Raw genomic sequence first — 26,744 nt, 5'->3', positions numbered from 1 at the left:
CGTCAGGGAACGCGAGGAATCATCCACCGGAACGTTTTCCATCAAGACAACACTCCACCAACACTCCGCGGATATTTTCCATCAACGAGGAGGCCTCCCCCTCCTCCAGTGTTTTCCGCCAACCTTTCATTACCCTCGTCACACGAATCTGTTTCGGGTCCCCGCGCTCCTTCCCCGCGCTTTCCCGGGGAGCATTAACGCGTGAAACCCGAGCGGAGAAGAGGGTGGCCGCCGCGCCGTTTCCTCCTCCCTCTGGATTTATACCCGGCCGTCAAGACACGGCCAACAATGGGAATTTCGGAAACCGTGTCGGCTTCCACCGCTGTGTGTCGAGAGTTCAAACTCGCGCAAATATAGATGATAGTTGTTCGGGGGAGGGGGGATTAACGATATTCTACTTTGACTTTGCATCCAACTTGCTTACGGAATGTTTAATATCGGAATACAGAGTAAGATGGAAGGAGCAAAATTGAAAAGAAAATAATTATATAACGTTGATTATAGATCCGTAAGGTATTTTACAATTCTCTTCTCAGTGAGAATCTTCGTTCGTTCTTAAACATATTTAAATAGCCTTTTCCTTTTTTCAACCCTAGAAACCACGCTCCGTTTTCTGGAAAAAAACTGTCCATTAAAAGCCAACGTAGCTTTTGTACCTTTTTATACTTTGATTCACCGGGGACATTCACCAGAGTCGAGTTTGTCGAGCGTGCCGCGGCGTTCAACAAAAATGAGAAACAGAGAGAGGGGATAGGGAAAAGAGGGAAGATCAAAGGGTGTTGGCGGCAGGGTTTTCCGCCTCCGAGATCCGTCCACCTTAACCAAACTCTCGCATCGGTCGAAAATTTCTTACATCCATTCCAGGCAAGTGTTTCGCGGCGGCGGCGGCGGCGTCAAACGTTCCCGGAAGCGACAATCAAAAAGACGTATCCGGGAGAAAAATTGCGCGAGAGCAAGCGGCTCCGTCTTGAAAATGTCCATCCGAAGGTTAGAAGAAAGTTTTTAGTTTCAAAGCGACCGACATCTGGCTTTCCTCCTTCCCTTCACGATCCCGAGGGAGACTCGAGGAGACTCGCGCTTTCGTTAATTAGCTCGGCGAAACCGCGCCGAACGGACTGCAAAGGGAGCGACGAGCACGTGTACTGCACGAGCGAGGGAAAACGATCGTTCCCTCTTCGTCGGTTGGTCGACAAACGAAGCTATTCTTCAGAATCGCGAGAGGATTTTTCTTCTACTGCTCCTTGGATGATTCCAGATCACGTATACTTTCATTTATTCGTTTCGAACGATAAGTTTTTAGAATAATCCATTTCTCCTACCACCTTTCTCTATTATTCAACGTTTACCTCGATACTTCAAAAATTAAGAGAATTCCCCTCCCTCTAATATTATTTCCAATATCATGATTATTTAACACATCTAGGATTCCAAATTTATTCCAGTTATTCCAGTTCACCTATATCCCAAAAAAAAGTAACAACTCTATTTCGAATCTTTTTTTATTACTTTCTCGTTCTCAAAATGTCCCTCGATGACTTGATCTTCGATATCGATATATCATTAAACGCCGTCACTTAAAGGCCGTCGATCGCACTTTTCGCGATTTCGACAATAAGCCACGTTTAAGCTGAATTATAGTCGTGGTACGAAAACAAAGGGCGGGTGGAAGGGTGTCGAGGCGGGTAAAGATCCCTCGCGAGCCTTTGTTTCTGGCTGCGTCTCGTCGCCTATTTGCCTCCGCGACAGGAAATTAACAGCTCGGTTCCGCTCTCTCTCTCTCTCTCTACGCATCCCACACACCGTATTGTTCGCGGAGGAAAATAATCGGGGATTCGTCACGCATCGATATCGAGCGAGATTCGAAATTTCAAGGATCCCTTTCAGTTAGTGGCGATACTTATCGCGGATAAATAGTAATTAACTTCCTACGGGGATCTATGCAATCGCTGCTCCTTCGATCGTGCACGTCGACGCTTTGATGCTCGAGTTGATTGGAAGTGGGACGAAGGGGGGAGCGTACGCTGTATCGCTCGAATTATTTTAATTTTAACGCGCTTATATTGCGTGTTTTCTAAGGGAGATAAGTATAGTAGTCTTTAATTTTTAATTAGAGGAAACGGAGGAGATGAGAGATGTATTTGTGGGAAGGAGGTCTTTTTTTAAACCGATTAGCGGATCAGGGTCCTCCCCTGTTGGATCGATTATCTTTTGCAAATAAACACGCTTCAGATCGCCGACCATTAATAACATCGACCTACGTTTTAAATCAACAGACCTCGATAAAACGTGCAATAACAACGGCTAAAAATAAACAAATGTAAAATCTCTTAAACAGATCTAAAAAAAAAAAAAAAAAAGAAAAAAAACAAAGGTAAAAACAATCGATCAAGCGTTGCTCTAAATTCTTTATCTCGTGAATATCTCGTTTAATCGCGCTAAATAATCTACAATAATATATAAAAATAGTAAATGGATTCTCATAATCTGTAAAACTATTCCAATAAATAACTCTTTACCGAATCTCTGAATAATAATTGCCGTGCCAATTCGAATCGCGAAAAATATGAAAAATAAGAACGAAAAACTTTTTACACGATATACCGTTAATACATTATCTTTTCGCGTCGCGAAAACGACCAGTCTAGTTTTTTTTCCCCTTCCCCCTCTTCTCCCTAGATTCGTAAACAAATTTCGCGGGAGAGCGCAGCAACGCCCGGAGGGGGAAATTCAGCAGCTGGTGTTGCCAAAACGAGCGGAACGCGATAGCTAATCAGATAATAGCCGAGCGTGGAGGGTGGAAAAATCGTGGCTGAGAATTAATCGGGGCGTTTATATCCCCGTTTAACGTTTTTCCTGGACGGACGAAAACGCGGCTGGCACCATGTCCAGCCTATCTCTCTCTCTCTCTTTCTCTCTCTTTCTCTCTCTCGTACGTATTTCCATTTTTTTGGTCTATCAGTGGAGTAGACCCCGGTGCTCAGATTTATAGTTGTACCATCCCCGATAGAGGGATATTTGAAACACGGCTTTCAGATTAGGACGGGTTTACAAAGAGAGCAGGGTGAACGCGTTTTACGGGCGAGACAGGGAGTATTTCCGGAGTTGGGGAGTCGAGTATTATAGATTGGGGTGGATTGTATTTGGAGGATTTTTATTATGATTAGTTTTAAGATTTTTCTTTCTTCTTCTTCTTTTTTAAAGAAGAAATGGCAAGATATTTTATTAAGAAATTGTAAAAAGATGGAGGGTGTTAAGGAGAGGAAGTCGTTGCAGGATGGCAAGTTTGCCACCATGAATCCATCACGGGACGGCAAGATGACAGTTAATGTTTTTAAATCGCAATATTATCCTTTGCACGCTATATCGCGCCACGATTTTGAAATATATATACCCTCTGATCAGCCATTCATGAGACACCATAACTTATACACCTCGAAGAATAGCCATGGTATCGTCTTTCTCCTATCATTCGATAAATAAATTTTTATCAAAATAATAACGCGAAGTCGTGGACGATACGATAATAATATTTTTCTCCTATTTTTTTCTCGAGTAATAAAATTATTGCATCTCGAACGATAGTCTAATCTATCGATCGAAGGACGATTTATAGAAAAAAACTTATTTACGAGGTGATTAAGATAATCGGTATTTTTTTTGTCGCGATATTCCATCATCGATTCCATCAAGGCCTTTCTTCTTCGAGCGTCGATTGTTTGTCAAATTGTTCTCTTCTCTTCTCTCTCCAGAGAAAAACAGAAATACGTTCACGACAATTCAATTGTTATTAATTTATTAAATTAATTTTATCGAATGTGAAACTTGGAAATTCAAATTGAAAAAGACGTTTCTTTGCGCCGTTTAATATAGTCAAAGTATAGGGGGAATCCAGAATTTTAATCCGGGGGAAGTAGGTCGATACCCGAGTGAGCGGGTTACGGAGGATTTATATATTCAAAGTGCGCGGTGCTCGGTGTCGGAACCTTTTAGAAATAAGGAGGTAAGAGAATTTATTCCACGGGAACAATGAGAGAACGGCAAGTTTTGTTGTTAATTTGTGGAAACATTTCGATAGACCTCATTACTTAACTAGATTTCCGAATGGAATATTAAATGGTAATTCCAGGAACTATGGCATAATAAACACGAGTGAAATTCTGGAAAGAACGAAGAAAATGAATTAAAGCAGGTATAACGATCGCGAATATTCTAGAGCAAAGAAAATAAGAACGTAATAAAGAATTACGGAATAACAAACTGGAAATGAATTTCTCGATACGATAAAGGAAAATGTAATAATCGAATTCTTTTGATTAAAAGAAAATAAGAAAGCATCCAGAATAAAGAATCAAATTTTCATAATTCCAAAATTATCCCACCACTTTGTATCTTTAAAAAAAAATCTAACAAAACGATAATATTAATCTAACAAGAAACGAATCTTTTCCTTCCCTTTTCCCAAAAACACGAACGATTATTCCCAAAAACAGCCAAGCCTCCCCAGTTACAAGTGGCGCTTTATACTTCGCGGAGAATAAAACTCGTGGACGTCCTCGCAAAAACCGCGGTTCCCAGTCGTCCATCGCGCGAACAACGACCCGTTTTTCAGAAACATTCGTCACGAAACAGACCCGTCATTTTGTCGCGTATCAAGAGAAGATCTGAGAAGGGGTCGCCCCCCTCCCCTCTTGTTTCCCCGGTAATCGCTTAAACCCTTCCGCGCGCGGGCAGATCGCGGAAACCGATTACGGGAAACCGAGTGTCAAGTAGGCCCGCGAATCGTGAAATTACAAGGCGCGCTCGTCCCTACAGTAATTTCACGGGTTGTGGATATCGGCCAGCGGCTCTCTCGCTTTTTAATGAAACAGAGACTTGCTGGATTTTCGCGCGGCCTCGACTCTTTCCTTTCCGACAAGGGAGAGGGGGGGAGGAAAAGGTCGGCCTCGTGACGATCGCTCGTTTCCGGTTTCAACGGTGGTTCGTGGAACTGGACGCCGAACATTTGTCCAACCTTTTGTCGTGAAGAACGGGACGGAATTCGTGCGTTTATTCCGTTTTACGACTCTTTGTTTCCCTCTTGAACGATGGGTCAGGGGCGTTAGGGGGGTTTATCGGTTATTTGGGAGAGATCGAGAGTAGAATTTTTATAATCGTTGTTATTTTTAATGAAAAATAACAACGAAAATTCGGATTACGATGTGAGCAATTTCGATGTAATATAAATTAAAATCAAAAACTCGGTTGATCGGAATTACGGTTAGGATTTTTTTGTTACAAAGTGCGCGCGAGGAAATTTCCAATTCAATCCGATGGCCTCGTCGCCATCAGAGATCAGTTAGAAAGTTTACCAGAAAGTTTATCAGTTAGAAGATTTTCCACTTATCAGATCCCGTCGTAAATGCACAAGTATCTTTTATTTTTTTTTTTAAATGCTCCTCCGATTATCAGCATTATCGATTGCGTAAAAAAAAAAAAAAAAAAAGTTTCAACAACGCGAAGGTATTTCTTTATCTTCCTCTTGCGAAATATTGCCAAGAATTATAACGCATATACAATAAGATGTATCTTGCAATCTTTTAAACAAGATTTTTCTACTTGTAAATTTTATATAGGTAGAATTTAGAATTCATCTAAAAAAATTCCAATTTTTAAAATAATATGATATTACAAAGCATGCAAGAAAGGAAGCACCGTAATTTGTACGTCATTCCTTCAATATTTACTAAATCGAACAAATTTGCATTCTCGATCAATTTACGAACGATTCGTAAGTTTCTAGAATTCCAATCACCTTCGACGCGATACCTATTAACACAATACCCTTCTCTCAAAAAAACAAAAAAAAAAAAAAAAATACAGTATCTGTCGAAACTCATCGAAGCGAAGAAACGAGAAGAAGAGAAAAGAAGGGAAGAAACAAAAAAAGAAAAAGAAAAAAAGAAAAAAATCGCGTCGAAATTGGCAGGCGAGGAAATGGTCGACAACACGGAAACACGTAAGAAATTTGATCTGCAAGCTGGGATATTAAACTCACAGGGGAGAGAAAAAGGGGGATGGAAAAGTCTCCTCCCTCCACGTACAGAAAATCCCGAGTCGGGTTCAAAAAGTCGAAAGACGGCAAAGCATCGCTACCGTGCGGGGCGGACCTCTGATATCAAAGGTAGGGAGATAAGAGAACGCTTCTCTCGTCGAGATTGGCACTCGAGATTGATACACGCGTGCTTGATTTTCGCTTGTTCTTTGAAGAGACTCGCCGGCCATCACTCAGCCTTCTTCTCTCTTCCTTCCGAGGTATCGTTGCGAGCTGAAAATTGCCCTCTGCCCCTTTTCCAGCGAATTTCTCGCCGGTCGAGTGTCGAGCGAAAAGAGATTTTTGCATTTCTCTTCCGGATGAGAAACGGACTTTTGATCATCGATTTCGATCATCTCGAAACGTGTCGTCAATTCGCCTCGACTTTCGATACGTTTCTAACGTTTTGAAAAACTTTTATCAATTTCAAACTTGACGATTAATTACATATATATTCTCTTTTTTCCACGACCATAAAATTATACTTAATTTGGATACGTACACTTGTCGGTGTAATCTAATGAATGAGTTGTTGATTAATGTACGAACATCGATACAAGAATTTGTAATAAATCAATGAAGTTTATCGACGAGAGAAGCCAAACTTTCGAAATAATTATCAGAGAAATATCTTCCGTTGGAGAAATATCTCGACAAATTTTTTCGGCCTGTTTAAAAAAAGGAAAAAATCAGCACTACATGAAATAACGTACTCGTACCGAAGAGGCTTCGTATCGGCTAATCTGTGTACTGATAACGCTGTACTGCGTATAACGAATTATGAATACGATGGACCGTGTAATACGTCGATCGATACGTCACAAAATCAATGCAATAACTTATCGTCGATACATGGTCGAGTATCTCGATAAATACCATGCAATACATTATGCAATACATTACGCGAATTATCACCGAAAGAAAGAAGCTTCTCACGAAGCTGGATTCGTTTTGACGAACTAGATAATATCCCCTTTATTCATCTCATCAAACGATTTACTCAAGTTCCTTCCCTCTATTTCAAATAAATATGGAACGAAACAACTGTCCCTACTAACTCTCGAGTACAAATATAAATTAGAATACTTTTGCTCGAGCGTAATATCATAATTTCGAGAAAAGTTATTCGAAACTACCTGCAACAATACCAATACCTGTGGCAACGTAATAACAATTCCAAAACCTGTTAGACGTCCTCGAGCCCCCCCGAGGACATCCCCCGGGGCGCAAACACAGGTTCAATCGGCGGCCAAAACTTTGCGTGCCGTTTACTCGTAGATGCGTGACCACGCAACAACTTGCATCACCATGGTCATTTGTACGTTAGGCGCAGGTAAAGAGGAGCCTGGGATGCTCTGACAGGTGGGCGTTACCCTCGGTCTAATCTCCTCGAGACCTAATCGAAAAGTGAAATTCCATTCCGTGAATTCCACCCCTTCGACAATTCTTTCTTCCCACGCCCTCCCTCCAACGATTCCACGAACGAGCTAATCGCCACCATCACCCCACGCTGTTCAAACCTTTCCAGCCTCTGTTTAAATTCGAATATTCATGGCTCGGTTCAGTCGGTCACGAGACGTTCCCCCCGTTGTTTCAAACGTTGCAGCACGCGCGCCCTATATATATCCGCTCGAGAGCCGGTGCACGAGCATTTCCAAACACCGTTCGAATCATATGTACACTACTGTTCAAAATGTCGATACACGACTTCTACTTTCAACGAATCTTCAATATGGTATATAAACGCAGAACGCTTTGCTTCGTTGATAAAGTCGTCTTTAAATCCTCGGATTCTCGAGATGAATCCTCAAAGGATCTAAAAATTAAAACAAAAAAGACACAAAAGTATGTTCTCGACAACTCTATAACATAATCGATTTACCTTCCACCTCGATAAAGATATTCGAGAAGACACGTTTAACTTAACCATCGTCGAGACTTTCGAGAGTGTTATATTATATCGTACGAAATTAACGAAACTCTCTCGTCCGACTTCCTCTTCGCGTACATCATCATCCATCTCTCGATGGAAGGACGGAGACAAAAAGCGGCGCAGATTGGGGAACGCGATCCAAGATTTGCAGAGAATAACCGTCCCGCGGGTATATAGCGCGAGGGGAGGGAAAAACGTGGTCCGCTTCGCCGCTCTGGTTCGATAAAAATTGTCCCTCGTCCCGACGGACGAGCCTTTAATCCGGCTCACAATCCGCATGCATCATCATCCTTCCTATGATCGATCTTGCCCGCCAAACGCGCGCTTTTTGTCCGTTTCGCGGTAATGAAATGGGCCGCCCTCTCTTCTCACCCATCTCGAGAGAGGGGATATCGCTTTTAATTTGCCACGGTGAGATGGAGCGGATTCGAGGATTCGAGGCGTCGCTCTCTCGGTTGCGAGCGCAAGTTTGAAAATGAACGGCTCTTTCTTTTTTTTTTTTTTCTTTTTTGGAGGGAAAGTTGAAATGGCAGAGTTTTCCATAAACGTGATTTCGTTCATTCCGTGATTAGGGAACTTTCAATCTCGCCGATGCTTCGTTAGATCGGTTTTAGACGTTCGATATAAGGTTTAATTTTATCCGCCCAATGAGATTCTCTCATTCTCGACTCTTCAAATTATTTTACTCCCTGAAGTGCATATATATTATGTTTCTAATAATTATCACTTCGTATAATTTCTCCTTCAATTTTTTTTATTTCAAGAGAACGAAACTAGGAAACTGGACTCTTGGTATTATTACATGATATCCCCTTCTCCCCTCTTCACGTCGATGACATCGATGATATCGCACGTTTAATTCACAGCTTTCATCCGCGGGTAAACACGGATGCTTCGCCATTTAATTGGATATCAAACAATAACCGAGGGGGCATCCCGTTTCGCATCGACAAAAGCGTGCGGCGCTCCTTTAAATCGTTTCCATCCAATTCCATCCAATATTCGAAGCCGGAATTCCACGGGAAGAGGCAAGATCGAAAGCAAGGACGAAGAAACGCCGAACAAGAAATACGAGGGAACTCGTTTCGTTCGGGAAGAGGGTTGTATACGGGACTAGACGAATCCATTGGAGAGCCCATTTTCACCACGTCGCCCTTTGCGCATCGAAATCTAATAATAACCGCAGCGTATACATATGCATGCGCATCGATTCGCGTTTCCAGGTGAGCACACGCGTGAGCATACGCGGCTGCACAGGGTGTTTCGAATCTTATATAGCGTCGAACGTGTCGTTCCTCTAATCCTCCTAATAATAAAAGAAACGTTTTTCCATCCCCTCGACGTCCTCCACGATTCTTCTCTTTCGTAAGATTTTATTATTTTCCATCGAGCCATTCCGATCTTTACCATTCCGACAACGAAGATTTCCCCGGTTTGGGAATTTAATCGAGCCACGACGGAGATTGTACGCATAATTTCGAGAAGAGAAGAGAAAAGGGTGGTTGGAGAAATTTTGAGGAATTTTCAGGACACGCAGTGTACACGCAGTTGCGTGCACGGTCCATTTCCACGTACGTATATAGTTGCACGGTTAGAACTATTATCGGGGCGCTGGTCTGGCCAAGGGTCGTGCGGTCACGTGCACCAGATAGCGGTTCACGAATCACTGGGCACGGATCCATTCAACGAGAAACGCCGATGCATAATCTACGCGGTATTTCGCGAAATCTCGCTTGGCCAACCGATCGAACCGATCTGCCCGTGTTTCGAAACGAAATTTCGAAAATGTCTTTGAACGATGAATTTCCGAAAAAATCAGTTCCACGGCGAAGATCTGATTATTGCACTTTCGTCGAATTTCTCTTCTTCGCTTACGTTTCTCGTACGAAATGTTGTTCGTACGCAGAAAGTGCGAGCGAATTTCTGTAATATAATCGATACAAATTCGCACGGATAAAATATAGACAATGAACGAAAGAGTTCGAGCTTTTCCATAATTTCCAGATTCAGAGAAACGGGCGTTCAAACGGGAAGGAAAGAACGTTGTTTTGTCTACAGGCTGCACGCGGAAGTCGACCGACACTGAATTAATTATCCTCGCTTCGACTCGACCGCAAACACAGCGGTCCTCCCCCCCGTGATCGATATTCGATATTTGCAACGACGCGCTGACATGTTTATGGAAATATTCGTGACGTCCTAACATTCGGCCAGGAGCCTGAAACTTTCCAATTAATCATCCGCCGCGTCGACTTAAATAAATCCAGCGATCAATCCCCCGCCTCTCTCACACTTTTCATCCGTTTCTCCACGAATCGCGCAAGAAATTTATCTCTAACGTTTTTCACTCCCTCGCCCAATAAACAAAACTCGACCCTCGCACGCACCATTCGCCGCCTGTCGTTAGATTTCCTCGCGGATTTCGAGATAAAAGAGGAGGAAAAAAAAGGAAAAAATTTGGCGATTCAATTTCCTTCCTGCTCGATTCCCGTTCCACCTCGGCGCTCGATTTACAATATTTTCCAAATTGGCCACATTGGCTCTTCGCTTCCCTTTTCGAGGAATTACGGATCGACAAATAATTTTGAGCGTGGAGAATTTCCAGGTATCTGGAAGGAGGGATCATTATCATCGGTTGTGATAATTCTGCGGATGGACCGTGCGAGTTCGAGATCCCCGATCCATCTTCTTTCGGGGAGAAAAATCAGTCGCTCGTTCGTCGCATAGGACGAGAGTTTTTTTAATTACCAACGGCTCAACGGTTGGTAATGATGACGAACGAGCTCTTTCGTATCGACGTCATTGGAAGAGGAGGGGAGGGAGACGTATCGGATCAAAGGTGACAGAATTAGGTGTTCGATGATATCAGCCTCTCGTACAAGTTTTTGTATTTTACAAAAGTTCGATTAATAAGTTATTTGGAAACGAGTAGAATAATTGTTGCTTTAAAATTATAAACACATTTCGGAAAAGTGAAACCAATCTTTGAAGTTTCGATACCGTTTTATAAATATAATTTCGTAAAGACACGAGATTTTTTGTTTCTGTCACTGTATACTTTCGATCCATGTTATTATCAATTGAATAATCAGTATGAATAATCGCGTGAATTGTTCAAAATTAAAACCTAAAAAAGAGATTCTAAATCGAGTTCTCGATCAAAGATTCGAATCGTTGTAAACAATTTCGAATTCCAAAGAATTCCACAAGGGAAATAAAATAAAATAAAATGAAATAAAATAGACGACGTGCAAGAACAAAAAAAAAAAAAAAAAAGAAAAAGAAATCGCGATGATCGATGATCGTTTATTATGATGGCGAATTTTTTTTTTTTTTTGGGGGGAGGAAAGAATTCCTCGACGGTCCAACGACTCGTAAATATCACCGGTGGTGAAAATTTCATGTATGCACACGTGTGGTGGAGCATCACACCCTCCGGCCGTGTTCACCGGGATCCCTCTCCGTTTTTCACTTTCCTCCGGTCTGACGGTCATAAAAAACCGCTGACCGATATTATCCACTCTAAGCTGGTTTACAATGTTCCTACGTGTTCTGTCAGCTCTTCACGCCCCCGGCGGGGCGGCCGCTCACGGCCAAAACGAAAAAGCGCAACGGGCCATGTCGCCACGTGACGTGAGTAATTACCGGTACGAGCGTGCGTGCACACGCGTGGATTATATACGGGGTTGCCTAAACGCCTACTATCGTACCGTGCCACGGATGGGAAAAAGAGAAATAATACGATAGAGAGAAAGAAAGAAAGAGAAAAGATGATTCGAACGTACGTTGTCATCGTTAGAAAAAGATTTTCAATCGCGTGAAATAAAACGTTTCATTTCCAAGTCTTTTCTAAAGAAAAGAAAATCATCGATCCACGAAAATAATAATTTTGAAATTGCACGATAAGAATCGCGGAAACTATCCGGGTTTTCTTATTATTCCCGTGCAATATACGGATTTTAAGAACACAAAATATTCGATACAAATACAAAGTACGATGTTCTCTTAATATCTCGCGTTCCTCTAATTTTCCCCTACGGTTCATGCAAATAGAATTTTTTTTCGTATCTCGAGGAGGGGGAATGGGGCGAATTTATCGCGCCACCGTGTATAAATAAGCGCGATACACAGGGCAAGATTTTTTTAATAGCCGTCAGCCGGAAACCCGTCGGATTAATGCGTCCCGGCGTAATGAGAAACAGGCGCAAAATAACCGGGGAAAACGTGCAACCCTTTCGCGTTTCACCATTTTCCCGTACGAGGATGAAAGTCAAACGCGCAATTCCACGGCCAAGCTTACCATTACACGGACACGTGCAATGCTAATCAGATTGATCACGGTTCGAGGGTGGTTAAGGCATAACCTTAGGGAACTCTGTGTGGCCGATAAGCAACTCGATAATCGAGTACCTGACCTGCTCGCTCGTTGGAATTGTTGGAACCGAGCCGATTTAAAAATAATATCTTCGATAATTTCTTCGATAATTGATCGATGCGGATCTGTTAAGGCGAAATTTTGGAAATTTTTCGTTTCATTTTCTTTTCTTCTTTTTAAAAATACTTTTTATAATTATAAGATAGACACTCGAAAGATAATTGTTATCGCGTCATTTTATAAATATACGATTTCTAATTTTGATTCTTTTTTTTTTATATTAGACTTGGCAAAAGTGAGAGAGTCACCTTTATTGGATTATCCCGTTGGATTTCACTCAAACGGAGAGAAAAGTTTCGCAAAAGTCTGTCTCGTCTCACCCTAATCCACGAACATCTTGACGGGGGTTGATGGAATTTGACGAGGCTTTTATGCAAATGTACCGAAGACCTTCATCAACCACGTTCCTCGTTAAATGATCTTCTGGAACCCGTGTCATTCGAATCTCGCTAACTCGATATATTAATCAGGCATTTGAAAAAAATATCAGAATGACTTTCATAGATCGGCAATTTTAATAGCAATAATTAAACAAACAACGTATTTAATTTTTCTTTATCTCTTAATAAGATACGAGATCTCGGTACGTCCTCCAAGTTAAATACTCGAAAGTGATAAACTATAAATTGTCGATATGTCAATATGTGTGATCAATAAATCTTTATACTCGTTATCTTCAAGAAATCACCTATTAAAAAAAAAAAAAAAAAAAAAAGAAAAGTCGCGTACACGTAAAATATTATATTACACGTAAAGCCATTTATTTTCTTTTTTTATTGTCCAGAGAAAATTTCTCAACCCTCGAATTTTTATCATTCTTTTTTTTTTTTTCACATTTTGTGATTTCGCTCGAAAAAAATTTTTTACAACAGACCACATATAAAAAACCTGAATATTTCATACTTTAAAATTTTTCTCTATCTCGTATCATTACGAGAAACTACACATTCAAATTTTAAGAGTCTACTCTTTCGAAATGATATTCAACCAACAACAAAAAAAAAATAAATAAATAAATAAACGAAATATGAAATAAAAGCTGATAAATATTCTACCTTCATATTTATTTATTTCTTTCATTCTCCACGGTATCTCCGAAATTGCCTCTGTCTCTCGTTCGACGCGAGACAACAGAGCCTCTCTCACATATCGGGCAACAAGTAAAACGGGAAAACCGATTACTAGAGAGATAGAGGAAACACCAGCAGCCTCGTAACGGTGGGAAATACGATGGTGCAGGCGTATACAAATTATTTTTCATTCATACGGGTGCACAATTCCGTTTTGTAGAGCGGTGCACTTTAATTTCTCCAGAGATTTATGCAAGCCAGGACCGCTTTGAGCCCGTGTGTACACCCGTAATAACGCGGATGCGTGTACGCGGGGCTAGCTACATCGGTTACACGTACGTTTTCAGCGAGCCGAAATGTCAGCGATCTTAATGTCCTCGCGAGGAAGATTTACGGGGACAGGTCCGCCTTCATCTTTTTCCTTCTCTCTCTCTCTCTCTCTCTCTCTCTCTCTCTCTCTCTCTCTCTCTCTCTTTGTTTGTTTTTTATCCTTTTCAATTATTCTTCCGTGGATGGTGGATGGCGAGAGGGGCGAAAGTTACGTGGTATTAAAAAGATTTTTGCGCACGATTAATCGACGACAAAATTTTGAATAGCGGGGTATAGGTATATATGCACAGTTTTTTTCCTTCTTTTCGTTCAAGTTTAATCCTTTGAATCTCGCCTTATTTTTATTTGGAGGGGGAGAAAATTGTATTGAATTATTATATATGAGAACGAATAAGGAAAGAATGGTAGAAGAAATATAATCGCTTTTAATCGTAAGGAAACGAAGAAGATAGTCTATCGCGAACGAAAATTAATCGTGATTATCGATTGTTGCATCATTTTGGTGATAATAGAGCAATCCTCGCTATCTGTTATTTGGAATCTTTTCGATTGTATTATTCCTTAACGAAACCTTTTTTTCGTGAAGCTTCCAACAAGCTTTTAAAATTCGATCCCGTGTATTCGCGACACGCATCCCATGAATTAATGCTCAAGGGGATGGAGAGTCTTAAATTAGTTAACCGTTGAAAAAGATCAGCGAAACACGGCCGCCGATCGTCCGCTGTTTTCTCCGGTGATACGAGGTGAATACAAATTCTAAGCCCAGGATTAGGGGTTGAATTTTAAGGAAGCTCGAATAGAATCGGATCCTCGAAAAAAAAAGAAAAAAAAAAAAACGATGTCTCCACGATCGATAACTTTCTCGACTCGATAATGATTTTCATCCGGTGATTTCGAATTATCGTAATTGAAAATTATCATATAATCTGTTATATAATAAAAATCTGTTTTGAAACGGACGATGATAACGATAATTCTCGAATGTGAAATCGTTGTTGAAAAAATCGTTATTGATCATAGAGTTATTTAATTATTTTCGCCTTTGGTCGTGATATAAAGAAATCTTATAAATTTTCTTTCAGTGAATCGCGCGTGATCGATCGATATTTCGATGATAGAATCTCGTCAGAGATCATAGTACAATGCAAAGATTGATTATCACGAAAATTAACAGGCATTAGTTATGATAAAAAGATAAGTAATGTGCATCGTTTTATTACCATCGATAATCGATCGTGATCAGATTATTTTTGTTCGTGCATTATATTTCACGAAGCTTACAAAGTATTCCAACTACGTGTATATATATATATATATATATATACACTTATTTTTCACCGTGTTATTAATCTCTTCTTTTTCTCGATAATTTTAGTCGATAATTTTAGACGATTAATATCCGTAGCCGTGTTATCATCGCAACCTCCAAAGCTCTTTTAATTTGTAATAACGTGTATTTTGATTTATCAAACGAGAGTTGACAATAAACGGTTGAGATGACGACACGTTATGTCGTCTCAAAGAGAAAAAAATCTCGAAAGATATAAACCCGGAAGTTATGGTTTCCGTGATATGGTTTCATATGAAATAAATTCTTCCTCATTCCTTAGATGATTCCTTAGATGGATTTCCATTTTCTTAATGTTAATAATACATCGATTATGGTTTTGGACAAATTGTTTTGACAATTAAAGAGATCCATCTCGATCGTTTCCTTCTTTTTCCTTTTATATTTTCTTGTATCTGTATCATTATCGTATCACTCGGTATGGAAATTACGTATATAATATGGGCTCAAACAGTAGTAGCTTAGAGCAAAGAATAAATACGTGACGAATATCTAGGAAAGAAATATTAGTCAACGACTTAGTTAATGGACTACAAATGACGAAAACGAAAGGCAAATATCACAAGTTACATAAGTCGTTGTCATTACTCTGATGATAGTCATCTACGAGTTATAACGTAATCGGTCAATCTTCGAGGAATTGTGTTTGGCTGTTGATAAGAAAAAGCTATATATAAAGTGTCGGGAGCAAGTTGCATGGCACATTTGAGACGTCAATCATCACCACGGCAATATTATTATCGAGAGAATAGAATAAAATATTTATATCAAGATGCGCGCCTACGTTTTTCTGCTCGCTTCCCTGTCTCTCATCGCCTGCGTATGGGGCAACAATCTGATTCTTGGCAAACATTTGCCCGGCGAGCTAATCCTCCAGAATCGAACCATCTTCAAGGTGAGATCTCAGTTTTTCTAATTCGACAGTTCATCGATATCCATCGACTACAGATATAGATAAGAATTTGAGGAAACGAATAACGATAAAAATATTTTCCAAGGTCTGATATTTTATATATGTGTTTTTTTTTCTTTCTTTCTTTCAATTCCAGCCATCGATACCAGGCATGAGTCACACCGTTACTATCGGTGCAACCGCGCCACCAGATCACGTAATCTCATACTTCAGCGTAGTAAACTTGAATCCAAAGGTGGTGAACATAGTACCTATTAAAGGTAACATTGGCACCTCATCGATCGTCGCACTCGGGGTCGGATTGCCTAATTGGGGCATGTTCATAAAGGTTGTCGTATTCGCTGTTCCCAAATTACCCGAAACCACCACACCCAGCACCACAACTGATCAACTACCAACGAGCCCTGAACCGAGCAGCACACCGTCGACCACCCAACAATCAACGAACACCGAACCAGACACGACAACCAATTCTGAATCGAGCAACACACCGTCGACCACCGATCAATCAACGAACACCAAACCAGAGACGACAACCAACTCTGAATGGAGCAGCACACTGTCGAGTACCGAACCAGAGACGACAACCAACTCTGAATGGAGCAGCACACCGTCGAGCACCGAACCAGACACGACAACCAATTCTGAATCGAGCAACACACCGTCGAGTACCGAACCAGAGACGACAACCAACTCTGAATGGAGCAGCACACCGTCGACCACCAAACAATCAACGAACACCGAACCAGACACGACGACCAATTCTGAATGGAGCAGCACACCGTCGAGTACCGAACCAGAGACGACAACCAACTCTGAATGGAGCAGCACACCGTCGAGCACCGAACCAGAGACGACAACCAACTCTGAATGGAGTAGCACACCGTCGACCACCAAACAATCAACGAACACCGAACCAGACACGACAACCAACTCTGAATCGAGCAGCACACCGTCGAGCACCGAACCAGAGACGACAACCAACTCTGAATGGGGCAGCACGCCGTCGAGCACCGAACAATCAACGAACACTGAACCAGAGACGACAACCAACTCTGAATCGAGTAGCACGCCAAGTAGCCCATCGAGTAGCGAAGAGCCAACGAACACCGAACCAGATACGACGAGTCCTGAATCGAGTAGCACGCCAAGCAGTCCATCGAGCAGCGAAGAGCCAACGAACACTAAGCCAGATACGACGACTGAATCGAGTAGCTCATCGAACAGCGAGGAATCAACGAACACCGAACCAGACACGACAACCAACTTTAAATCGAGCGAAGAAACAAGTACCGAATCAAACGAATCGATAAACTCTGATTCAAATAGCGTGGAATCAAGTTTTCCACGACACAAATCCGGCGAAAAGTCTGAAAATAATCGATTGTGGTGGAAATGGATGCAATCTCGATTCTGACCGAGATTCTGATCGATGAGAGATATAAATTAATTGGAAATTAGTTTTGTATATTAGCTCGGTAATATATCGATGATTAAATACGAGGAATAAGATAGGATAACAACAACTTAGGATAACAACCGAATCGACGTTCTCCTCCAAGCTTTAACGTAATCTAACAAAATTTTGTAATTAACTTATCCTTTTTAATAATCTAGCATTTTTAAATAAACTTTTACTCTCTCCTGTTTCATTCAAAATTTACCCCTCTCTTTTCGCTCCAAAACGTTTCCAATCGTTGAAATACAAAACGTACCCGTCCGTCATCTCTAAACTCGCCAGTTCACCCTTCTACCCTCGAGAATTAAAATTCCCACGAGTGGCGGAAGACGCGTAACAACATCGCCCCCTTTCCCTCCGCTCCTTCTTTACCTCGTCCCCGTCATCGCTTACGTATTTTCTCTACGCTATTGATTCCGTGACAGGGATATAATTCGGCCACGCTTGAAAATTCGAGGCACAGACAGTTTCGTTTCGTTGCTAACGCGTTTCCAGGAAACTCCTCTCGCTGGATTTAGGGTTGCATCGCACGTAACACCCACCACTGTTACTTGATTCGCTCCATCATCCAACCTGTGTGTGTCTAGAAACGTCTTCCGCTTCTTTCTTTTTTTTTTTCCCCTCGTTCTCTGGCCTAGATTTTCCACGCGAGATCGGGGCCACGTTCGTGGAAATTGTACGGCAATTTGGCGAGATCCGATTTGTATGGATGGTCCGGATACCGATATCGGGAGAGGCCGGGTATCGCGGATGAACCTGATCGACCCATTGAAAAATTCATTCTCCCGGCCGATCTTCCGGCCTACTTGTGCCACTTTCTTGAATATTTCATCTGTCAATCGTGACATCCCTCCCCGATACAGATTTCTTGAATATCCCGATTTATCCAAGATACGAACGTGAACACCGGTTTTCATCATTTCGATTCGTATGAACCATCGCTTCACGTAAAGAGATTATTTACAATTATTTTTCGCTACAAGTTATAGCTTGTTCCATGACAATGTATCCAAATGCACATTCCATTCGAACAATTCAAATCACAACCACACAAGATATACAAAAAGCAGAAAAATAATCGCGTAATCCAAACTTCTCTCTCTCGAATATTTTTCCACTACTACGTTCAACATCGATCCCCCGCGCCAAAAACTTTTTCCACGTTCGCCCGAGAACAGGAAAAACAAGAGAATCGCGGGATTACTACTCGGTTGTATCGTCGTGAAACTTTCGAAATTAAAAAAAAAAAAGGCTCTGATTCCTTCGATCGGAGGACTCGATCGATCGATCTTCGATCGTTTTGCTCGTTCGACGGTGAAAAATCGGGGAAAGGGGAGCAAGGTGGAGGAAAAGGGAATGGAAGGGCAGAGCAACAAGTGAGAGTGGAAGAGTTATTGGACCCAAAAGGCTGTAATAATGGGCGGCGCGGAGGAATCGAACGGAATTCTCCTCCTCGGTTTTATTCGGGCGCATCCCCGATCGGGGAAAGTCAATACAAAGGAGGGACCGATCGACTGGAAAATCGTTGCATCGCGATTACTTCTCATTTCTCTTTCTACCATTTCTTTTTTCTTCTCCCTCCCTCCCTTCTTTCTTCTTCTTTTTTTTTTTGTCTCCGATATGTTCCGTGTTTTTGTTTGAATAATAATTGTGATATCGTGTTCACGGAAAGATAAAGAATTACTTAAGCAATTCGGGTGGCAACGAGTTTTGATCGAAGATTTCCGTCGAGCTGTATCGATGGTAAGGTAAACGAATTTTACTTACTACAAAAAAATTTTCGATTTATCTGATCACGGATCGTATTAGTTGTTAATCTCCGTTATATACCTTTGATACGTTAAAATGATATATTATCTGTATACGACGACAAACAATCGAATATTCATATTTTATACGTTCCCTTTTCGTCTTATTATACACACGAGAGAGAAACGAAATTATAGAAAAATCGAAGAAATAAATTCTCTCTCGAGTGTCTCATAATCTTTTCCTATCGTTTCAATTTCCTTATCGTTCTCTAATTAAAATTCGAAATCGAAAATTATATATATATATAAATCTGATTGGACATGAAACACGAGCGTGAAATCTAAATACGACAATTCATTTTTCGCGTATATGCGATTCACGAAACGAAACCTTGAACGATCAAAGTTTCTCCGGCGAGAAGAGGGAGACGGACACCTTTCCTCCTTTTTCTCTTCCTAACGATTTGTCCTGACAATTCGAAGAGCAGCAGAGTGGGCATATTTCTAACCCATTAACATTCCCGCCACGGAACCTTTATCGACGTCGTACACACTCCGAGTTATTTCCTTCGCCTGGTATCGATGCATCGCATGCAAAGCAGCCGTGATTCGTCTTCTTCGCGCTCGGTAGCTTGTAACTTTTCTGTGAAACCGGAAGCCTTCGCGTATCTGCCTTCGTGTCATCTTTTCCTTCTCTTTTTTTTCTTTTTTTTTTTCAAATTTATCGTCGTGACAGGAAGTTCGAGAAAGGAGGAGAAATCTTTCGGGATTTTTACTTTGACGGATGGACGACTAATTGGTTGGACGATTTTTCTGTTCTATTCGATTCGATGGATTTGCGTAGTTTCATAGGAAACGAAAGTTGTGGACGAGATTGCAAAGTCCAATTTCGATCTCTAGATGGAACGATACTTCTTTTTTTCATTATCTATGTACGACTTGATAAATGAAATTCACGAAAATATATTACGTAACTGCATTATTTAAACTAAAGAAAAAAAAAATTACGTTACGATAATCGTAAAAATTTATTCTTATACGTACAGATAGGTGTCTTTCCCTTCCATTTCGTCGTTCAATCAGTAACTGTAACGTAGTTTTTAATTTATTCTATTCTGTATTTTTTTTCTCTTTTGTCTCATAACAGATCTACGAACGGATCGGTAAAAAAGATCGGAAATTGATTTTCCAAACGTTTGCAATGGACGAGCCGCCATGTTTATTTTAATTTCCGGGAAATCGTGCGAGCTTTTCCGTTTCCCAGTCCTATAGGGTCGTTTAATTAAACGAGCTGTAGATAATGCCGTTATCGGGACGGATTTCAAGCAATTGCTTCGACGAATTTCTCTTCGACATTCATTTATTTATCTTTGTTTCTTTCTCTCTTTCGCTCAAGAGGGCCACCATCGTTGTATCCACGAAGCTATTTCTCGACGTCTAATATCCATTAATTATAACCATCTCTATATAATTATTCATCGATTATTCACGCTTCAATACGTTTTACCTCCACCTTCCGAATTTATCCTTGTTTATCGTTATTTCACGCGTATTCGTGCAGTAGATATCGATATATCCTTCGCGTCCATTCTAATTTTAACGTCACCGTAATTGTTCATCGATATATCGTTCCCATATTTTTATCCCCACCTCTATTTATATACATTCTAACGAAAGAGACACGAAACACCCTATATATCCTATTCCTGAATATTAGAATAAAAAAGCGAAAAGAAGAAAAATTTAAATAGCAGAAAATTTTGATTTCACGATCGCCCTTTGGAACGAAAAGAAGGCAAGTTGGCGATCGATATTTTCTGGCCAAGGTTTCGGTCGAAATCGGCCGGATTAAAACGAGACACCCGGTATCGAAGCTCGGTCCACCGCGCTCAGTTCGCTGATCCGAGAGATTTTAATTATTACCATCGAATCTGTCTCGTGCACGCATCAAGTCGGATGTAATGATGAAATTATATGAAAACGTTGTTCGATCGTTGAGATTAATTATCGAACGCTTACGTGTGTACGCACGTATATGCATGTACAAGGGGAACAGGGGTAAAAACCGTGTCTCGGCGGAATATCGTTTAATTGACACGCGTTTACTTTTAATTCGAAATATTGTGCTTGCTTCTTCTACTTTTTCCTCCGTCGATAAACGGATAAACTCGCCGGTCAAACGAGGAAAAGCTAGTTAAAGCACTTTGTCGTAATGAAAAAAGAAAAAAATAAGAAAGAAAAAAATTGGAAATCAGACATTGAGAAGAAACGCGACTCGCGAAGAGTTTCTTGCCAATTTTCCATTATTTCTTCTTCCATTGCTCACACCGAAGATTCTTATTTTCTCTTTAAAAAAATTCCGATTTCGTAAAACATTTTTCTCTTCCCGCGAATCACGAGAGAGAAAGAGAGAGAGAGAGAGAGAGAGAGAAAAAAAGGTTTCAAAGGAACAAGCAACAATTCACAGATACAAAAATTCGAGATACGAATCGCGTTTTTCAAGAAAGGGTTTCATGAATCGACGTTGCTCGATTCAACCCGAGAGACTCGGGTTGAAAGAAAAAAAAATCCCAAGTTTTTCCCCAAGAAAACACGACTGCGAAGGTATTCGATGTAAATGCTCGCGCGACACCGCATCCCCATAAAGTATTAAAAGAGCAGAGCCGTATCGGTGTCTCTGAGCTTTTCTTTCCGAGCTTCCATTCAAAGCCCATCCCACCGCGCGTCTTGGTAGCGGCATTCGCGATCCGTTTACCGATTCCATACTTTAACGGCATAAATCTCATCTAATAAATGTACACGCGTGCATCGTGAGTGCATCCGGCTGTGGCACGCAAACCGTGCGAGACATTTATCATTCAAAGTCCTCGTATCGAAGGAACACGGCGCGAATGGAACAGCTTCCGCCTCCATATTTTTCCCTTCTCTCTTTTTTTCTTTCTTTCTTTCTTTCTTTCGTCGACCAATGAATCGAGAAAAAGTAGAGAAAAATGTGTCGATTGATGCGAATTCGACTGAATATATATATATACAATATATATAATCGAATCGAATCGATCGAAAATTTGCTCCGAGTGTAAACAACTTTGAAAAAACTTCGAAATATCGTCCTCTCCAAAATGGAGAATATCGCCCCTCCCTCCCAATTTTTACCGAAATCATAGCAGTTTAAATAGATCAGTGGTTTCGATGAAAATGGGAGATTCGAATCAAAGCGTGGCTCGCAACCCGGCGGTAGGCGTTTCCGACCGGTGCATCTTTATTACGCTAATTGTGCCTGCTCTGCCATTCACGAAATTCCAAAGTAAGGGTTTTCGTGGCGATCGCGAGTCCCTCTCCCCCTCCCCGCCGCGCATTGTACGCGCTCGTGCCCTCGCCCAGAGGGGGGGCGATACTCGCGCCGTGTAATTTCACGCTTGCGAGCGTGCACGCGTTTTGCATACTCGGTGCACGGGCTGAAACACGAGGAACGAGATCGAGCGCGATTCGCGTCAATCCCGCCGCGTTTACGTCATTGGCAAGGAAATACACATCTAATCCGCGATTATGATAAAAACTGGTTGTCTGCGGGTATTTGGGATCAAAAATTATTACGATATTATTGGAATTATATTATCGGAGAATGTAAAAAATGGAAACGTTCGGCCACCTTTTCGTCTTATCGCGTATAATCAGTTACATTGTGTTTACATACACGTTCTTCTGTTTTTCAAACGAATACACGTATTTGTTTTTCGATACTGATAATATCGTATCGATCTTTCTTTCTTTGGCTTGTCCTCTCCGTTTTTCAAATAATGCTCGCACAAATAATTCGATATCGCGATAAAGAGGATAAATATTGGTTCATTAAAAATTAGCTGTACGATAGATTATTCCAATATTATTTTCCCTCCTCTCTTTGAAGCGGTGTGTTTCGACGAGTTCTCGAAATATTTCGTCCCCGGGATACGATCGGGTCCGGCAATAACACTCCCTGATCGAGAAAAGCAGAGAATTTCCACGCGTGTCGTGATCGGGCCGACCAGTTTTTCTTTATCGTCGAAAACTTGGCCCTCTCCTCGGGGAGCCAAGGCGGTCGTAATAAAAAAGTTGCCACTCTCCTGATCGAATCTTAGGCTTAGACTTTCCAACTTTTCGTCGCGGCCCTTCCCAAAAGGGTCAAACCAGAGGGCCACTCATTATCCCAATATCTCCCCCCCCCTCCCTTCTCTCTGTCGCAAATCATTTCTCCTTTCGCCAATTCGAGAATATCTCCAAACTCTTCCATCCGAAACGAAGATTATATCGATCCTATCGATCCTTCAATCATGACAATTATTTTCGTACGAATCGAGGAACGTATCACAGGTTTCAGAGGTCGAATCGATTTATTATTCGCTCGTCGACTTGGTTCGTTTAAAATTTCCATGCTATATTTCCCCCTTGTTATTCGAACAGATCCTTTTTTTCGTTTCTCTTAATTGAATCCTTTCTCTCTCTCTCTCTCTCTTTTTCTCTCTATGCATGGAAAACATGTTGTTCAACGAAATTGAATTTTTAATAAGACCTATGTTTACGGAAGATTTCCTCTCGTTTTTAACTAAAATTGAAGGAATAATACGTTCGTATAGAAAATTTGCTGTTCGACTTGACAACGTGATATGATTACGGATTGCAACGCAACAAACTGATACAAAGCAAAGACAGCAATTATCCCTATATATATATATATATATATATATATAGACGTAAACATGGCAGACTTCTTCGTTCTTTCTGCCTGTGAATTTATTTTCGGGATTTACGAGTGTTTCTACACGATGCGGAGAGATCACAGGTGGTAATGAGAAATCATAGAGAGATCAAAAAGTGAGCAGTCGGAATTATAGAGGAGAGAGAGAGAGAGAGAGAGAGAGAGAGAGTTTTCAAAGCGTCGCGGAGAGGATCAGAGATGAGAGGATCGCGGAGGCAAAGAGTAAAGGAAGATTACGCGGTATAAAGAGAGCGTGTAATTAAACATTATCGTGGTGTAGTTGCCGCGGCTCACTTTTTCGAGATACGTATTCCTGCCCACATGTACGAATGTGGCGTATACTTAATTATCCTTTGGCTCGGAGGGACTACCGAGAGAGGGGAGGAAGAAGAAAACAAAACGAAATACGTTCTTTCTTCGCACCTTGATATTTGAAAGACACGGTGTGAATTTTGTTTTTCTCGCGCGTGTATAATTCGAACGAAGGAGATGAAAGATGAAAAAAAATATATATATATATATATAAAAGAATAGAGAGAATATTTTCTGAGTTAGTTATTTCCATTAAAAGTTACGCTAAGTTTGGGAAAATTTTGAAAGATCCTTCTCATATCATCAGCATTTAAAATGATTTTGGACAATCTTGAAATGGAGAATCTCTTAATTTATAATAAACACGATCACAAAATGATTTGTTTCGATTCGCTTTCCACTTTCCTCGTCGATTCCTTCCTCCTGAAACCCGTTCAATTATCTTAAAACTTTCGGGAACGGGAAGAGTTCGCTGCTCGATTCTCTTCGAAAAAACGGGCACGAAATTTTACATTATTTTAACTTTCAACCTCCGGCCAAGAAGTGTTGAAAGAAAAATTCATCTCCTTCAAACTTTCGACTACCCCATTACGCAACGCATTCCATTCTCTTCGGTATCGAGAAACTTTGGCCAAGTTTTACTTTCCCTTCGATTCTCCCTCCTTCTCGAGAAGAAAATCGACTCGATCGTTCATTTGTCGTGTATCAACATCACGCACGTCGAATCTTGGATGGAATTCACGGCCACGGCTCGCCGGATGCGAGAGGCTCTCCAAGGTTCCGCTCCACTCTTCTCGCTTCTTTCTTTCTTTCTTTCTTGCGGTTTTCTTTCTGACCTTTTGGAACCGCCACGGGGCCGAGAGAGGATCGTTAACTAAAGTGGGTAATCATACCCACCGGTTTCACGCCATCCCCGTTCGCTCGACTCGTCTACAGGGTGGCCGAGTTGGACGAGTCTCGTCGGCTCGAGTTTTCCTCCCAACGATGCAGCCTCGAAAAGATTCTCGACGAAGTAGTTTCTAGGAGGTTGCGGATGATCGACGGAACCGGTAACATTTTTCTATTCTTCCCGATAATGATGGAACAATTTGCGGAGGAACGATCTATGAAAGCTACCTTGCTACTGTTACCAGCCACAAAGTGGCTGGTTCCGGGTACCGGAGAGATCGCTAAAAGCTAATGGCGCGGTGTTTCTGAAAGATCCTCGAGAGGTTTTCATCAAATCATTTGCACATTGGCGATTTTTTTCTTTCCTTTTTTTTTTTTTTGCACAACGCACTGCTAATCAAAAAGAGAGATGACGGAAAGTCTTGAGTTTTAAGCTTTTCAAATGTAACATTTTTAGAAATCAAATTTCTTTCCTTATCTTATCTGGAAGTAAATCAAACCTCTCTTAAAAAAATTCTCTCCAGGAACTTTTCCTTCTCTGAGATCTCCTTCGACTCTCCTCGATCAGTCAACATAACAAAAAGATAGAAACCAGTGACAAAATGGTTGGTTCGTCAATCGCCAAGGAAGCCCACCTCACCACGAATATATTATTCATAGCCACGAATCCCTCGATAAGATCGTTCCCCCTCCCCACCGTCGAGCTTGCATCGACAGGAAGCGCGATCTCGCCGCGACCGGAGAATACGAATCTCGAGTCAATTCATCGAAACGTTCGAACGAAACGAAATATTCCTCGCTCGTAACATTAGCCAGCAACGTCCACCGATAAAACCCATAACCACCACTATACTTTTAACCCGTCAACTTCTTTCCTTTCGATCGATTCACGATCAATTGGAACACCCTGTAGATAACCCTGCGTACATATATATATATATCAGGAGGCGCGCATACAAGAAGGGAGGCAAGCATATAATTATATGCCTCGAGTCGGCACCTCGAAAATGCCGGCTCGTTAGCAAATCTTGCGAGAACCGCGCAAACACCTGCCTGATTGTTAATAATTTGCCGCGCTAGAAGAAACCGCTGCTTCTCTCTCTCCCTCTTTCTCTTTCTCTTCTGTTTCGCAACACGCACGCACGCACGCACACCGAGGTGGACGCGTGTAAAAATGGACGACGAAGGGAGAGAGCTTGAACCCGGGCCAGTTAACACTTTCGTACACTTTCGTCGACGAGTGGCTGTTTAGCCGGCGGTAATTTCCGAGCGAGTCGATCGAGATTCCTTCTCCTCCTCGCTAATCGCGATGCGGCTCGCGGCAATTCCGCGGCTGATGATTCCTCGAAGGGGAACCGAGCGAACGGTAGCATTCCACCGGAGAGCGAAGGTGATTTCGCTCGAGAAAAAGCTTCGCGAGAGGTTTTTGCGCTCTCTCCGTAGTACGAGTGGCGTTTTTCTTTTCTTTTTGTTCTTCTTCTTCTTTTTTTTTTTTTTTTT

The 26,744-nt window shown here is 41.4% G+C and overlaps 2 protein-coding genes across 4 annotated transcripts in view; one reads left to right on the top strand and one right to left on the bottom strand.

Annotated features, from left to right (window-relative positions):
- The window catches only part of LOC122710409, a 209,238-nt gene that overhangs the window by 105,799 nt on the left and 76,695 nt on the right, over positions 1-26,744 (bottom strand). The window lies entirely within an intron of this gene.
- Positions 15,899-17,758, top strand: LOC122710407 (flocculation protein FLO11-like). The gene is made up of 2 exons (XM_043928246.1): positions 15,899-16,081; positions 16,236-17,758. Exons 1-2 carry the CDS (start codon positions 15,959-15,961, stop codon positions 17,514-17,516), a joined length of 1,404 nt encoding a protein of 467 aa, XP_043784181.1. The 5' UTR covers positions 15,899-15,958; the 3' UTR covers positions 17,517-17,758.

Source organism: Apis laboriosa, unplaced genomic scaffold (assembly GCF_014066325.1).
Source record: "Apis laboriosa isolate Shangri-la unplaced genomic scaffold, ASM1406632v1 scaffold14686_cov152, whole genome shotgun sequence".
In the NCBI taxonomy this organism is placed as follows: domain Eukaryota; kingdom Metazoa; phylum Arthropoda; class Insecta; order Hymenoptera; family Apidae; genus Apis; species Apis laboriosa.
The sequence above is the reverse complement of the archived record's forward strand: the minus strand, read 5'-3'. Positions and strand labels throughout refer to the sequence as shown.

Excerpts from the sequence above, each read along its gene's own strand:
- LOC122710407 (XM_043928246.1), top strand. The coding sequence starts at position 15,959 with ATGCGCGCCTACGTTTTTCTGCTCGCTTCCCTGTCTCTCATCGCCTGC. Across the intron at positions 16,082-16,235 it reads AGAATCGAACCATCTTCAAG|CCATCGATACCAGGCATGAG; the intron begins GTGAGATCTCAG and ends TTTCAATTCCAG.